The 16,192-nt window shown below is 44.4% G+C and overlaps 1 protein-coding gene across 1 annotated transcript; it reads right to left on the minus strand.

Moving 5' to 3' along the window:
- Positions 1-10,261: 10,261 nt before the first annotated feature.
- On the minus strand, positions 10,262-15,119 carry LOC132389269 (probable G-protein coupled receptor 139). The gene is made up of 2 exons (XM_059961762.1): positions 15,044-15,119; positions 10,262-11,166 (listed from the first exon to the last, which is right to left on the minus strand). Exons 1-2 carry the CDS (start codon positions 15,117-15,119, stop codon positions 10,262-10,264), a joined length of 981 nt encoding a protein of 326 aa, XP_059817745.1.
- Between the last annotated feature and the right edge of the window lie 1,073 nt (positions 15,120-16,192).

Raw genomic sequence — 16,192 nt, forward strand, 5'->3', positions numbered from 1 at the left:
TGTGACCGCTACCAGCAGCCCATAACACTGGAAACAGCTTGGAAATCCCCGCCTAATGAACAATTCATTATTTCATAAAGCTCTCCTTTCCGTAGTGTCCCAGATGAACAGGAAAGCCGGCACAGGAAAATATCGCCGGTCCGACCCCTCCATGATCATCCGCTGCCTTGCTAGATTCCTGGGTCTAAACACCGCGATGACATAGAAAGCACCGGGTTTGCTTTAGCCCAAAAGAGCAGTAGACATTTCTCACCGAGACCCATTAGATCCTTCTTGTGTTGGTTTAGCTAATGAGAAAGGAAGAGGACCCAATTTTCCTGTAATGAACTGGGAACTTTCATAAATGTAGCGCTCGGAATAAATAGCGGCAACGGATAGTGAAAGAAGCGAAGGCTGCGAGACGTTCAAATAGTACAGGAAAGCAATCGGGATGTGCGGGGTGGGGAATAGAGAAAAAATATCTCTCTCCACATCCATTACTATTCACAGCACACAGCGGCCTTGTCCGATAAATGTTATATTTTTACTCGTGTACAGAAACAACAACACAGAACTGTACCTGACCTCCGGATTCAATAAATAAAGACCGCTATAGATACACAGGACTGTGATGGACAGAAATGAGCACCTCGGCACGACACGACCTCCCCTGCCCAAGTCAGCTGCAAGTGACATGAGAGGGTTCTCAGAAAGCCGGACGAAACAAAGCCGTCACCGCGTCTCGGAACGAAACATGATTCGATGCAACTCACAGTAAACGGGCAATTTCTGTTTTTTTTCCAGTCCACGTTCCCATTCACTCTGCCGAGATTCCACCACACATGCATGCAGTCGGGGTAATTTACAACGCCCAATCAAACTAATAGCCTGGGGAAACAGCAGGCCGACACAAACACGTGAAAAGAATAACTATTCGGACTTAAACCTCCGTATTTTCCACACCCTGTTAACACCAGAGCCAGAATATCGCAAAATACCGCCAATTTCGGAATCTCGTTAATTTAATTATTCTTTGTTTGAAATTTTCGTTAATTTATGAGGGGGATCAGAGATTTAATAAAATTTGCAACAATTACGCGAAATGTTTAACTTCTGCAAAAAGGAAGGCATGACCTTTCGCGTTGATTAAATTGTCTGAGAGATGATCTGCAGTGCGTGGGCCGCGTCCGGCTCACATTGCCCCCGTCTATGACGTCGCAGACGTCCGACCTGTCTCAGACCGGCGGACATGAGTAACCGCACGCCGCAATACATGGCGGGCAAGCTAAATTCAGTGAGGGCACTCACGTCTTTGGTTTTGCATTCGCTTCCGGAAAGAGTGAGGCCTCAGCAAGCGTGGGCGGTGGGCATATGATGTAGATTCGCATGCACTAATCACAACAAGAGTAGCATACGAGTATTGGTGAGAAAACAACTCGTTAGTTATTTTCCGATGCTATCTGGGTGTGTGCATCTCCAACAACGGCTTATTAATCACTGATGTGCCAGCAGCCGGTATGAGCGGGGATCTCACAATGTACAGCACCAACAAGCTGCCTTGACAGTCAGAGTCAGCAGGCCTGGGTCGATCAGCGGAATCGGAGTTGATCATCAGCTGAACAACCATCACCAACGGCATCGCAGGTCGGCCGGACGGGAAAACAAACCGTGTATTCGATCCCCGAACCTGCCAGTGCGATCAGCAATGTTCATGGCCACGTGCGGCTCTTTGGTTGTTCTCCTCTTGACGCTTCCCGAAGGTAAAATTATTTAAGCATAGCTTGTAAATGGTGTTACCTAGCGAAAGGGACAAATGCCTGAGAAATGGGAGCAAAATTCCTTACTAAGCTTGAAGCAGGGCAAAGAAGATATAATTGTAATGTACATAGTGTTTTATAAGTTCAGAGTTGACATATTACAGGTGAATACGTTGGTGTGCTGATATCAATTGTTGGTGAACGAAGAGAAAGAATGACTGTATGTGAGAGAGTGAGTGTGTGAGAGAGAGTGAGAGAGTGAGAATGTGTGTGTGTCTGTGTGTATGTGTGAGGGAGAGTTAGAAATAGTGACAGAAAGAGAGGAGAGAGTGCTAGAGAGAGAGAGAGAGAGAGAGAGAGAGAGAGAGAGAGAGAGAGAGAGAGAGAGAGAGAGAGAGAGAGAGAGAGAGAGAGAGAGAGAGAGAGAGAGAGAGAGAGAGAGAGAGAGAGAGAGAGAGAGAGAGAGAGAGAGAGAGAGAGAGAGAGAGAGGAGTGAGAGAGAGAGAGAGAGAGAGAGAGAGAGAGAGAGAGAGTTGTTATTGCTTTTCACCGGGTGCTTGCTAACTTATCAAAATATACTCTGCTCTCTGCTCTCGGACTTTATTTGAGTCAGAAAAAGGAGTTATTGCAATATCCATTTAAAAGCGCGTCCAAAGGGTAACGCACTTATCCAAGATTAAATGATTTAAATATAATAATACTAATAACCATATTCATCCGTCCCTATCAATACATATCAACAGATTACTTGAAAATCCTGAGAAACTGCCCGAATTTTTGATGGAAGACAAACATTTATCGTAGCTAAATGAAAAATCATAAATAACATCAAAATATCGTTCTATTACTTGCTTACAAACTGTATATTAAATTGTAACTCCATGTATTTCGCAACAAATCAGCACTCACTTAGATTACCACAATATACTGACAGAAGAGCAGATTCTTTAATTCCAAATCAAGTCCGGGGAAAAAGCTGAAATCTTTCACATTGACTACCAAAAGCATTTAATTCTGCCCCACACTCATGGTGAATAGACGCTCTTAATATATCTAAACTACGCACAATACTTGCCAGCTCTCTGCAACAATTAGTGAAGTATTGAAACATAGAAGTATCGAAAACCTACAGCACAATACAGGCCCTTCGTCATCAGCAAATTCCCTAACCCATCCCTCGGCTTCCTCATCCAGGTCATTTATAAAAATCACAAACAGTAGGGTTCCCAGAACAGATTCCTGAGGCACACCGGCCTCCATGCAGTATATAACCCGTCTACAACCACACTTTGCCTTCTGTGGGCAAGCCAATTCTGGATCCACAAAGCAATGTCCCCTTAGATCCCACGCCGTATTACTTTCCCAATAAGCCTGGCATGGGCTACCTTGTTAAAATCCCTGCTGAAATTTATATATACTACATCTACTGCTCTACCCTCATCAATCTGTTTAGTCATATCCTCAAAAAATTCAATCAGGCTGGTAAGTCACGACCTGCCTTTGACAAAGCCAAGCTGACTATTCCTAATCATATTATCCCTCTCCAAATGTTCATAAATCCTGCCTCTCAGGATCTTCTTCATCAACTTACCAACCACTGAAGTAAGGCTCACTGGTCTATAGTGTCCTGGGCTATCCCTACTCCCTTTCTTGAATAATGGAACAACATCCAAAATCCTCCAATCCTCCGGAACCGCTCTCGTCCTCATTGTTGATTCAAAGATCATCAATCTCAGCAATGTCCTCCTTTGCCTCCCACAGTAGCCTGGGTACATCCCTTCTGGTCCCGGCGACTTATCCAACTTGATGCTTTCCAAAAGCTCCAGCACATCCTCTTCCCTAATATCTACATGCTCAAGCTTTTCAGTCTGCTGCAAGTCATCCCCACAATAGGCAAGATCCTTTTCCGTACTGAATACTGAAGCAAAGTAATCATTAAGTACCTCTGCCATCTCCTCAGGTTCCATACACTCTTTTCCACTGTCACAGTTGATTGGTCCTATAATATTACTGTCTATTAACATCCATAAAAGAACAATAACTATTTGTAATCAAACTAAATTGGCAATGGGGTAGAAACCGGAGTGATAGGGCTGTGGGTGCAGTAGTTGCTTAAAGAAATGGAGGCAATGTGTAGTGAGACCGCTAGCAAGGACAGGCTGATGATAGGAAAACATTGTAGTCAAGGGGAAGGGCTGAAACATAAAAGGGGCAAAGTGCAGAAGAGTGACGAATACAGGACTGGCAGGTGTGATATCTGACTGCACCGTCTACACGGACAGGTGGGTGAACCTGTAGCACAATTGAAGATTGACAGGTGTGATATCTGACTGCACAGTCTACACGGACAGGTGGGTGAACCTGTAGCGCAATTGGGGACTGACAGGTGTGATATCTGACTGCACCGTCTACACGGACAGGTGGGTGAACCTGTAGCGCAATTGGGGACTGACAGGTGTGATATCTGACTGCACCGTCTACACGGACAGGTGGGTGAACCTGTAGCACAATTGGGGACTGACAGGTGTGATATCTGACTGCACCGTCTACACGGACAGGTGGGTGAAACTGTAGCACAATTGGGGACTGACAGGTGTGATATCTGACTGCACCGTCTACACGGACAGGTGGGTGAACCTGTAGCACAATTGGGGACTGGCAGCTTTGACACTGTAGGCTTCACTGACTCGTAGCTGAATGATGATTAACCCCAAGAGTGCATCGAAAGAACGGGCAGGCAGAGAGACGAGTTGGGTAGTTCTGTTGGTAAAAATACAAATGAAATCTAATTCGTAGAAAGAGGTGACATAGGATCAGAAGGTTTTAAATCGTCGGGTTAGAGCTCAGAGACAGCTAGGGTACAAATACCCCGACGGGAGTTATGTACAGGTCACCGAACATTAGCAACAATGCGGGCTATAAATTACAACGGGAGAGAGAAAATGCCCGACAAAACTGCAGAGTTACCGTAGTCATGGGGAATTTCGACATCAAGGTAAATTGCGAAAATGAGGATGGTGCTGTATCCCAAGGGGGGGGGGGGTTGTGTAAAATGCCTGAAGATTGTTTGGTAGAGCAGCTCGTGGGATCAGAAATTCCGGATTGGGTGTTGCGCAGTGAGTCGAAATTGATTCGAAAATTTAAAGTTAAAAAAACACTTATGGGACACTGATCATAATATTGTGGCGCTGTGGGTTTCTTTGGTCAGGATGGGGAAACAATGACTGGTGATGAAGAACACAGACAAAAACCTGGAGGAAGTCAGCAAGTCGCGCTGCAGCGATGGAGGGGAATAAACAGGCTTTTGTTAAACTTGGGTTTCCATGATTCCCATCCCACTGCTCATCTTCACCTGGAATGAATGTGTGTGAACTCCGGCATTTTTCACAAAAACACGACACCGGTCACACTGAAATTGTGTCAAATCCTCAGATCACAGTGCGGCTGAATGGAGAAGGAATGTGATGAATGAGAATCAGAGAGAAAATGCAAACGGAACATTTCAGTCTAAAGCCCCTGACGTTCATGACCAGTGATTCCAGAGAATGAAATAACACACGATCCCATCAGACAGACAGAAATCATCATGCTGATTGTCTCGCTGTTCTCTGTAACGTTACAAGACATTATGAGATATTATGAGACCATATTTGATTTCTGTGCCACCGACAGGCAATTTCATTAACACAGCTTCCGTCTTTCATCAAGTCGCATATCATTATCATGATAGAGCTGAGCTCAGCGTTCATGACTTTTGTTGAAACATGACACAACACTCAACATTGCTTACCAGGTACACCGATAGCCACAATGACCAGATAGTATATATTCCTGATGCGGAGAAATGCTTCCAGCATTTTCTGAGTGGGTTGATGAGAGGATTTCAGCAGCCGACAGTCGTTCCGAATGTAAATAAATGGGAGAAATCTTCCTTAACCCTCAATTTGTACACCTGCTAATCTCCACGGGATAGCGACACTTCAGATCGTTCATGAAAATAAATAACAGATTTAAGAAGATGGAATATAGTGAATGTGTCAGCGGGTGAAATATCAGCTGTCATTTAAATAGTTTGTAATATTTAATTGGAAATCCCCAGAGTACCGACAGAACAGATTAAACTCTTTGGTGTCGAAATGAAACTTTCTCTCTGCGGGGAGGTAATTGTCCAAAGGGGGGGGGGGCATGCCCATCCCTTTCCCTCTGAAATATTTACCTCCTTGCTACCGGCCTTGTAGGGAACAGAAGGTAGTGGATTTGGTCTTTAGTTGGGGCAGACCTGGTAAAATGAAGTGAGCTCTTGTACTGCAGATTGGAGTTCATTCCCCGACATAAACTCGTCAGCTCCCCGATTTCGGAAAAGTATAAAGCCCGCTGATCTCACATTCGAACTGATCTCCTGTTATAAATGATTTCTTCACTGGTGTAAAGGTGGACTGGTCAATGAAAACGCTCCTCAAACAACGCAGGGTTTAAATACAGCTGACTCTGTGTTGCTGTTCCACGCCAAACTGGTGGGGCTGAGAATGACATGAGGCCTCCCAACTCACTGAGCGCTTCACACAGAACATTTCTGAAAACTGACAACATGACTCTCATATTCACTGTTTCAAATAGTTCTCTGAAAAAAACATCACTTGGACTCGATGGACGTGTGAACATTTCGAACATAGAACATCAGACTCTACAACACATTACACGCTGTTCGGCCTCCGATGATGCGGGATCTTACAACCTACTCTGAGATCAATCTCACCCTCCTTTCCAACATAACGCTGCATTTTTCCATCATCCATGTTCCTATCTTATAGTCCCTGTAATGTATCAGCCTTTACCAATCAATAACCGGTTACAGACCATTCTATGAAGTACGGTACAAATATAGTTAAGGAATGGAAAATAAACTTTACAGTGCTTTAAACAGAAAGTTATAATTGTCAAAGTTAACCATGAAATCTCACTAATTTTCTACAGTGATTTATTATTTGTATTTTTGTTCATTGCGACCCAGGAGTTCACTGGAAACCCGCAGTCCCCTGGTTTGAAAATACAACGGTAGTCTTTCAGAACCTCACCCGTGGTTCACAAGGCCGCAACAGTCTCGGTCAATCCTACAGAAATCTCCTCGTTTGATTGTATTATTAATCACTAAATTCAACCACGTTTAGGTCAGTCAGAACCTACACTTGAAAACACTTTGCCGACTACCGGATTGGTCGCCACCTTCCTACTGATCTCGAAATGTCTCTCCAGTATGCTGCGCTCCATCCACCCGGTTCCTAACCGATCTCCAGCGATGTTTTAAACATCTGAGCCAGGGCCTCGGCAATCTCGTCCCATGCGTCCCTCATCAGCCCGTGTTACTCAGAATCAGAACCTGCTCATTGTCAGTCAGTAATCAAACTGAAATAAATGGGAACATATGAAGAGACTGAGAGATTATAAACAGAACGGGGACAGCAGGAATGACCACTGAACGCGCGTTGCTAAGGGACAGTCGGGTGTTACACCTGATCGAGCTTCGTTCAGGAGCTGAGTCACAGGAGGAAAGAGGCTCCGGCCATAACGAAAATTCCAGCCTCTGTTGGGGATTTATCGATCTTTACGGTTGATAATGCAACAGTTTTACTCGTGAAGACCAGAATTGTAATTTCACAACGTTGAATTCTCCACTTTGTTTGGAGAAAGTTGGGAGTCGACCGTTTTACTGTGGATTACATTAGATTTAACATCACTTCTGATTCAGAGTTATAAACACGAGCTCCTGCAGAGAAGCTTTCTTTGTAGTTGAAAATAACGGTATCTGGACCAAACATATGTTTCCCAGTCACATTGGTTTCTAATTTACTCAAAAGAAACATACACTGATTTGTGCAGAATGTTTTAATTATTTCCAATATTATTATTTGTTTTCTCAAATAGAACGCCGTTTAATTCCTAAATGTCCCAATACAATCATGAGTTCGATATTGTAAATATGCATCTCGAGGCGCAGTTGTGTGGCAGGTGAACATCATTATGGAAATCCGCACTCTAGTGTACGATGGAAGAAGGGAATGAGGGTTTAAGGTATTATTTTCACAGTAGAGAGAGCGAGAGAAAGGCAACAACAGATATGAAGACGGAAAAGGGGGAACGGGATTTGGACACGTGGACCCACAGTTAGATCTCGACAGCTCAGGTCTAATTCTAGGTCTCCACTACACTGACCCTTACCCAGAATCCCTGGCGCGCTCACCGGTAACAACGTGGCACTTGTCCGATGTTGTTAGAATGGGAAATGCAAAAGAGGACACGTCCATATCTATGCGTCCGCCCTTGTGTGTGTCATGGTTTGTGCACGTGTTGTTTATTTATCACAATCGCGTTATGCGTATCTGAGTATTTATTTCCGTGCGTCCATCTGTGTGCACTCCTGTGCTTACATTTCCGTGTGTGAGTGTCTGGGTGTACATGTGTCTGCCCGGCCGTTTGCATGCGTAAGCGTCTCAGTGTCTTTGTACCCGTGTGGCTTCTGGAAATCTGTCTATACTTGATCATGTAGGTCACATCGTGTGTGTGTGTTTGTGTGTACGTATGCGCGTCTGTCTCCGTTTCTGCATGTATAACCCTGTGTGTTTCCTCGGGAATGTCGTTATAACCTTGTCCGTAGCTTTATGCGGGACAGTGGGTGAGTGCGTGTATCTGCCTGCACGTAAACAACACCCGGAATGAGAAAGCTAGGCTCAGCGGAACAACCATGTTTTCTTGTCCAGCTGTGAGACAGTAACGTGACAGTAGTTGCTGTCGTCCGGCCGTCTACTTTGATCGTCATATAAATGAAGAGTGATGTGTTATCTTACGAAAGCAATCAAGAACATGTCTGAAGCAGTTGTGCTCAATAGGGTTTCTCAGTATAACTAACAATGATTTATTGATGATTACAGTAATATTTGGAGAATTAGTAATGACAATATAACTTTTTGATAAACAGAAAGAAATAATTACCGTCTGTAATTTCTTTCTATTCTGATATGTGCAGAATTTGATACATTTGTAAGGATTCAATTTACATAAGACAGAGGAACAATTGTTCCCGAGAAATGTGAAAGTCTGAAACCTGTGCAGCCATTTGGAGGAACTTTGACTGGGCCACATGGCCGGCCGGCTTTTTAATGCCTATTTCCGATGTAAACCCGTCCCATTCCATCACGAAACGACAGCGTTAAGCAGAAGTAAAGGAAATATAAAGCCAATTGTCTGAGCGGTACAAGACAGCCTGTCTGCTCTCCCGGGCCCAGAACACAGCCAGGACAGTTCGGCATTCTGAGGAGATCCACACTCACGTCATTCCACACATGCGCAGTGGAGAGCCCCCCCGACAAGCTGCATCACTGCTTGGTACGGAAACTGTATCACAGCGGGCAGGAAGACTCTGCAACGGTCGGTGAAAACGGGCAAACTCACCACTGGCACCGGCCGAACTGAATCAGGGACATATAGACAGAAAGGTGCCGGTCAGTGGCCAGTAACATCGTGAAAGACAGCTCATGGACTGTTTGTCCCATCCCATCAGGGAGGATGCAACGTCGAAACCACCCCGTGACCATCAGCCACAAAGTAAGTACTTTCCCCCAGAAATAAGGGTGATCAACACATCCGCCCACGAGCTCCGCCAGTACTTTATTACTTCGGGCCAGACACAGCCGAACGACACTTTATGCAGATGAAAGCAATCTGTAGATGTGATCGATCCTATGCATTGATATTTACTGTGTTGCTTTTCTGGTGTGTTTCTTCGTGTTTTTCTTCTGCTGCTTTGGATCCGGAGTAACAATTAATTTTGATCTCCTTACATCTACCTACAGGGAATAACACTACACAATCTTGAAACTTGAAATCACGAATCTTGAAATGTGACTGCTCCAAAGCATAAACAGCAAAATTGTCGATCTAACATTATGGCCTCTGCTGAATTGACTTTATCGCCCGCGATGGTGATTATTTACAGCGAGTGATTATAATATCTGGAGTTCAGTATCACATCATAGCCTGGGGCCATTGGGAATTGTTATGAGTGATGAACAGACCTGATGGACAATGGGGTGCAGAGTTAACCATCCACCCCCCCCCCCCCCGAGAACCACGAATATATTGCTGTTGCTATGTTGCTCATGAGAGAGAGTGAGAGCGAGAGAGAGAGAGAGAGAGAGAGAGAGAGAGAGAGAGAGAGAGAGAGAGAGAGAGAGAGAGAGAAAGAGAGAGAGAGAGAGAGAGAGAGAGAGAGAGAGAGAGAGAGAGAGAGAGAGAGAGAGATGAAACACAGGCAAGAACATCTGCTACAGATAAGAGGGGCAGAGAGCAGAGAGACTATGGATTTACTGTATATTGACTCATACATCGATAGAGCTTGATTATTATTGATTATTATTGCTACACTAATAAACACCTTTAGTTTCGTACCACCAGACTGCAACGGATTCTTCTTTCTCTGCTGGTCTGACACCCAGTTACGGGGTACGTGACAGAATAAACACAGTCTACTGTCAAGTGTTATGTCTCCTGATGAAGCGTACAATTGTGATCACTGGCCATTTAACTGCGGCTATGAACTGCTCTCTGAACTTAGACTGTGTTACTCCATATATAAATGTGTTCGTGCACAGACTCAGGTTCTGCAACATGTATCCAAGTTCCTCCAAGATAAATTCAGAATCGGTGTAGCTATTGGGATCTGTCCCTCCGACGTTATATTTGAAGAAATTGACAACAGTCGCCAACCACAAAATGATAAAGCTGCCGGATATGGTGAAGAGGAGGATCGCAGAGCGCCGCCTGCTTTCCATTTCCGGGTCACTGCAGTTCTCCCCCTTTCTCTGACCTCTCAGTCCCTTACGAACCCGACTGGCCGCTAAAATGTGCCGGACCGTCAGGGTGTTGAGGACCAGAATTAGTGCGAATGGAATCAGTGGGGTTAAACTCTTGTCGAATTGGTCAAAGCTCACCCACTGGTATTCAATGTAGTAAGCAGGGTTGAGCTTACAAAACCATAAAACACCGTTAATTATCTCTCTTGGGTTATGAATGAAATAGAAGGGGATATTTTTTAAGCACATAAGAGTGGAGGTTGTCGCCAGAACCAAGGCCGCTGTCCTTCCTGTGCAATAGCCGGCTTTTAACTTCTGACAACAAATGGCGACAAACCGATCGAAGGTGAAGGTGACGGTGAGCCAGACCGAACAATCTCTGGAAGCACATTGCAGTACAAAGATAATGCTACACAAGGGATACGTCTCCAAGAAGGATCCCGGGAAATCGTACTTGGCCCGTGTGAAGAGCGCAGTGACGACTGCCGTCAGATCCGCCGCTGCCATGGCAACCAGGTAGCGTGTGGTGCACGTGGAGAGGCCGCACTTCCCCCGGGACAGGATTGCAATCGCCACTATGTTCACTGTGCGGCAGAGAAGAGAAAACAGGTATGGAATCAGAACATTGTCTTATTCAAACTTTCAAATTCATTCGTAAGGCCAGTGACGTAGTGGGGGTCGAACTGGACTCTCTGACGGTGGTGTCTGAAAAGAGGATGCTGTCCAAGTTGCATGCCATCTTGGACAATGACTCCCATCCACTCCATAACGTACTGGTTTGGCACAGGATTATATTCAGCCAGAGATTCATTCCACCGAGATGTAAAACTGAGCGTCATAGGAAGTCATTCCTACCTGTGGCCATCAAACTTTACAACTCCTCCCTCGGAGTGTCAGACACCCTGAGCCAATAGGCTGGTCCTGGACTTATTTCCACTTGGCATGAGAAACTTATTTTTATTTAATTATTTATGGTTTTATATTGTTATATTTCTTCACTATTCTTGGTTGATGCGGCTGTAACGGAATCAATAAAGTATGTCTGTTTGTCCATCTGTCTGTAAATTTATTATCAAAGAAGGTATAAATTATTCAATCTTGCTTTTTATTTGCTCGCAGGTAGCCATGAAGTAAAAACATGAAAGAACGCTAAAATTAAAAATAAAAGACCATCGAAATTTGAGTCCTTAGATCATATCACCGGAGCAGCCCGGAGTAAGCCCAAGGCCTCGCTTAACCGTTCATCATACTAGCGGGCACGGAGCACAAAAGCCAGTGAAATCTTCACAACCTCATCGCTATGGTCAGAGGAGTGACCATGGCTGAGAACGAGCGAAATGACCTCTCGCCCCGGAACCCCACACCCTGTCTTTTCACTCGATATGGGTCGGCGTAGAAATCGACCATACAAATGTACAGCGGAAGAATCCATTGCCTTGGACACCGCACAGGGCCACTTGTCCGAGCATCGGAACTCCGTCTGCAACCATCCTGTAACACACCATCTCGACTCATTCCCCAATTCGACTCGTCATCTCTCGCCTCTTTACTGTTTGTGGCAACAATTGAACGCAGTTTATCTTAGAAAAAAAAAGTCCTCAGTGATGTTTTAGTGAGATCTCTTAACTTTTCCATCACCAGTGAGCTGTCTCACCTGCTCGGTAGCGCCATCTTAACCGGAGTTGAGGGACTGTGTAGCATTTCTTCATATTCCTGCAAATTCCCGCAAGAAAAGTAATCTCAATCTGGTTTATGTCGATACCTGATAATAAATATGCTTTGAACTATGAACATTAGGATGTACAACATTTGGATTGGAAGAACTAACGTTATAAAACTGAAATTCTAGACCTAAAAAATAATGTTCTGCATGCCTTCGGCTCTCAGATCTGATCGGACGGAAGAGAAGTGCAATTAATATTTTAATTCGGAGTAGTTCGTCGGAAGTGGGTTGGAGTTATAGGCACTTGATGCTGCATGAGTGAGTGTAGAAAGGGAGGACTCTTTCCGAGTGGAAGCTGGGTAGTCATGTCATAGGAATCGGCTGTAGGAAATCTTAATGGTCAATGGATGAGTGAAATGGGCAAATAGATGGATATAGGATTGAGAAAGTGCGGCGCAGAGGACTTTCTCAGGGCTGTCCTTCACTCTCAGATGTGAAACGCAATGATAACACTGTTGTAACCTGGCTGAGAGAACAACAGAGATGGGCGGCTGAGACAGAGAGAGATATCAATGCTGTCTCCTTTCCAATTCTGGGAAAGACCCTTCGTCCGGAAACGCTCGTTCGTTTCCTATTCCCCTTGGATGCGAATGCACCTGATGGTCATTTTCCAGATTAATGCCGGTTGTTCAAATGACAACGGGCTTGATAGCATCACCAGTCTACAAGTCCTCTTCGAAACTGACCATCTCGGGTTATCGCCAAGAAGCATTGGATGGTGAAACTTATAGACCACAAACCACCGCCTGCAGTCCATTCTGGATCGCTGCAATTCGCTCACTTTCTCTGAATCCCCCAGTCCCTTCCGGGCCCGACTGGCCGCTCCCAGAAAGCAATAAGGCCAGAAGACAGGGGAACAGCATTAGCCTATTCGACAAATCGAGGCTGCTCCGCCGGGCAAAAGGTAAAATAAAAGTTGGAAAAAAAGATGTTGGAAGCCCGAAAAACAAACAGAAGGGCAGGCATCATGTCCCAGGAGGCAAACAGCGTTAAAGCTTCTGGAAAATAATCTTCCCTCAGATCAAGTACAGTCCATCAGATCAAGAACAGTCCATCAGTATAACCTTCCCTCAGATCAATAACAACAGTCCATCAGTATAACCTTCCTTCACATCAATAACAACAGTACATCAGTAAAACCTTCCCTCAGATCAATATCAACAGTCCATCAGTATAACCTTCCCTCACATCAATAACAACTGTCCATCAGTATAACCTTCCCTCAGATCAATATCAACAGTCCATCAGTATAACCTTCTCTCAGATCAATAACAACAGTCCATCAGTATAACCTTCCAACAGATCAATAACAACAATCCAGTATAACCTTCCCTCACATCAATATCAACAGTCCATCAGTATAACCTTCCCTCACATCAATATCAACAGTCCATCAGTATAACCCTCCCTCAGATCAATAACATCTGTCCATCAAGTATAACCTTCCCTCGGATCAATAACAGCAGTTCATCAGTACAACATTCTTTAATCAATAACAACGGTCCATCAGTTAAGTAGAGGAAACGTGCTGGTTTCTGCTGTATTTTCTTCTCTCTGTGCTGAACGCAGCCTCCAATTTTATCGGTAAAATCGAGAGTCCTGCTGGTACAGACCGTAATAAAGTGCGTGTTGTGAAGGGAGCCGAGACTGCACCGTGAGTATGTGAAGGAAACTCCCTACATCACTTGGCGTCTTTCACGAGGTGATAAAATTGTATGAAAAAAGACAAAGTAATCATCATACATTGCAATTGATAAAGTCATTTTGGATCAAACTAGATAATGCCTGTCTATGAAATGGTTAACCCCTTATTATTCTTGATAGCCTCTGTAAAGTGTAGTAAAGCGAAAAGGAAGATTTGTCCACAAGACGTTCGCCGGGTACCAGACTGACACACACAACAATCCGGAAGAGAACGACAGCTGAGGTGGCGTCTTGGGAACGACTAAAATGTCAACATTTCCGCCAAGAACCCAACATTAGATGGCAGAACTCGAATTTGTGTCTGCTGCCATTTCTACACCTTGGCTAATTCTAGGTTGTTTTATTTCAATACTGTGTACATTTTCCAGGAAAATATTTAGACAATTTGCTCTGAGTACTGCAGACTGCCACTAACTTTTCAACATCCTTGCTGTCGCCTGACGGGGAGAGCAGAACTATCTTGTGTTTATGTACGTGCCTCTTGTTGTATACACAGGGGAACATATCCCTGTTTGCTTTAACTGAACCGTCAGCTGCCAGACTTTAACTCCCGTTTAATCGTGTCCTATGCAGACGCTGAGAACTCGCTGAGATCTAGATACGGAAATTCCCCAGTATTATGAGCGCAATATCGATCAGTCTCGAGACCCAATTCAAGAAAGTCAAAATTAAGCAAACGAAAGGTGGACAATTTCACCGCCTACCTAGTTATATGTCTTCATCGCGTAAGTTAATGTATCTTGTTAAAACATGCTTCATTAATCTGTATTTCCTCTGATTTAGAAGTAACACAGTTTAATGTAGTCATAACATATAATTACTTAGCAATTGTGTCCCCTCATGAAAATGAAAGGCATCAGTATTTTAGCTGAACAATTGCAGTGTAACAAAGTGGGGAATTAAAAATAAATATCTGCTGGTGCAGAAAATCGGAGTTTAAAATAAAGCAGAATATGCATTCTATAGGTCAGACATCAGTGGAGAACGGGACACAGAGCAACTGTTCGATGTCTGAGAATCTTCATCAGACTTACCCGGAATATTAAATGCATTTCCCTTTTCACCGTTACTTCCCGGCCTGTTGACGCTTTCCAGAATTTTCTGTTTCATTCTGAGACAACGAGGTTCATGGAGATCTCAGAAGTCGCCAGAAATCAAGCTTTCCTTCACGCTTCTATGACCAGAATCAGCACATTGTGCTCAGTGCTGTTCAAGTGTATCTGTCCGTGACAAAGGAATTACACTGAGTTCTATGACCAGAATCAGCACATTGTGCTCAGAGCTGTTCAAGTGTGTCTGTCCGTGACAATGGGAATTACACTGAGTTCTATGACCTGAATCAGCACATTGTGCTCTGTGCTGTTCAAGTGTGTCTGTCCGTGAGAATGGGAATTACACTGAGTTCTATGACCAGAGTCAGCACATTGTGCTCAGTGCTGTTCAAGTGTGTCTGTCCGTGACAATGGGAATTACACTGAGTTCTATGACCAGAATCAGCACATTGTGCTCAGTGCTGTTCAAGTGTGTCTGTCCGTGACAATGGGAATTACACTGAGTTCTATGACCAGAATCAGCACATTGTACTCAGTGCTGTTCAGGTGTATCTGTCCGTGACAATGGGAATTACACTGAGTTCTATGACCAGAGTCAGCACATTGTGCTCTGTGCTGTTCAAGTGTGTCTGTCCGTGACAATGGGAATTCAACTGAGTTCTATCACCAGAGTCAGCACATTGTACTCAGTGCTGTTCAGGTGTATCTGTCCGTGACAATGGGAATTACACTGAGTTCTATGACCAGAGTCAGCACATTGTGCTCTGTGCTGTTCAAGTGTGTCTGTCGGTGACAATGGGAATTACACTGAGTTCTATGACCAGAGTCAGCACATTGTGCTCAGTGCTGTTCAAGTGTGTCTGTCCGTGACAATGGGAATTACACTGAGTTCTATGACCAGAATCAGCACATTGTACTCAGTGCTGTTCAGGTGTATCTGTCCGTGACAATGGGAATTACACTGAGTTCTATGACCAGAGTCAGCACATTGTGCTCTGTGCTGTTCAACCGTATCTGTCCGTGACAATGGGAATTACACTGAGTTCTATGACCAGAGTCAGCACATTGTGCTCAGTGCTGTTCAAGTGTGTCTCTCCGTGACAATGGGAATTACACTGAGTTCTATTACCA

Source organism: Hypanus sabinus, unplaced genomic scaffold (assembly GCF_030144855.1).
Source record: "Hypanus sabinus isolate sHypSab1 unplaced genomic scaffold, sHypSab1.hap1 scaffold_520, whole genome shotgun sequence".
Taxonomy (NCBI): domain Eukaryota; kingdom Metazoa; phylum Chordata; class Chondrichthyes; order Myliobatiformes; family Dasyatidae; genus Hypanus; species Hypanus sabinus.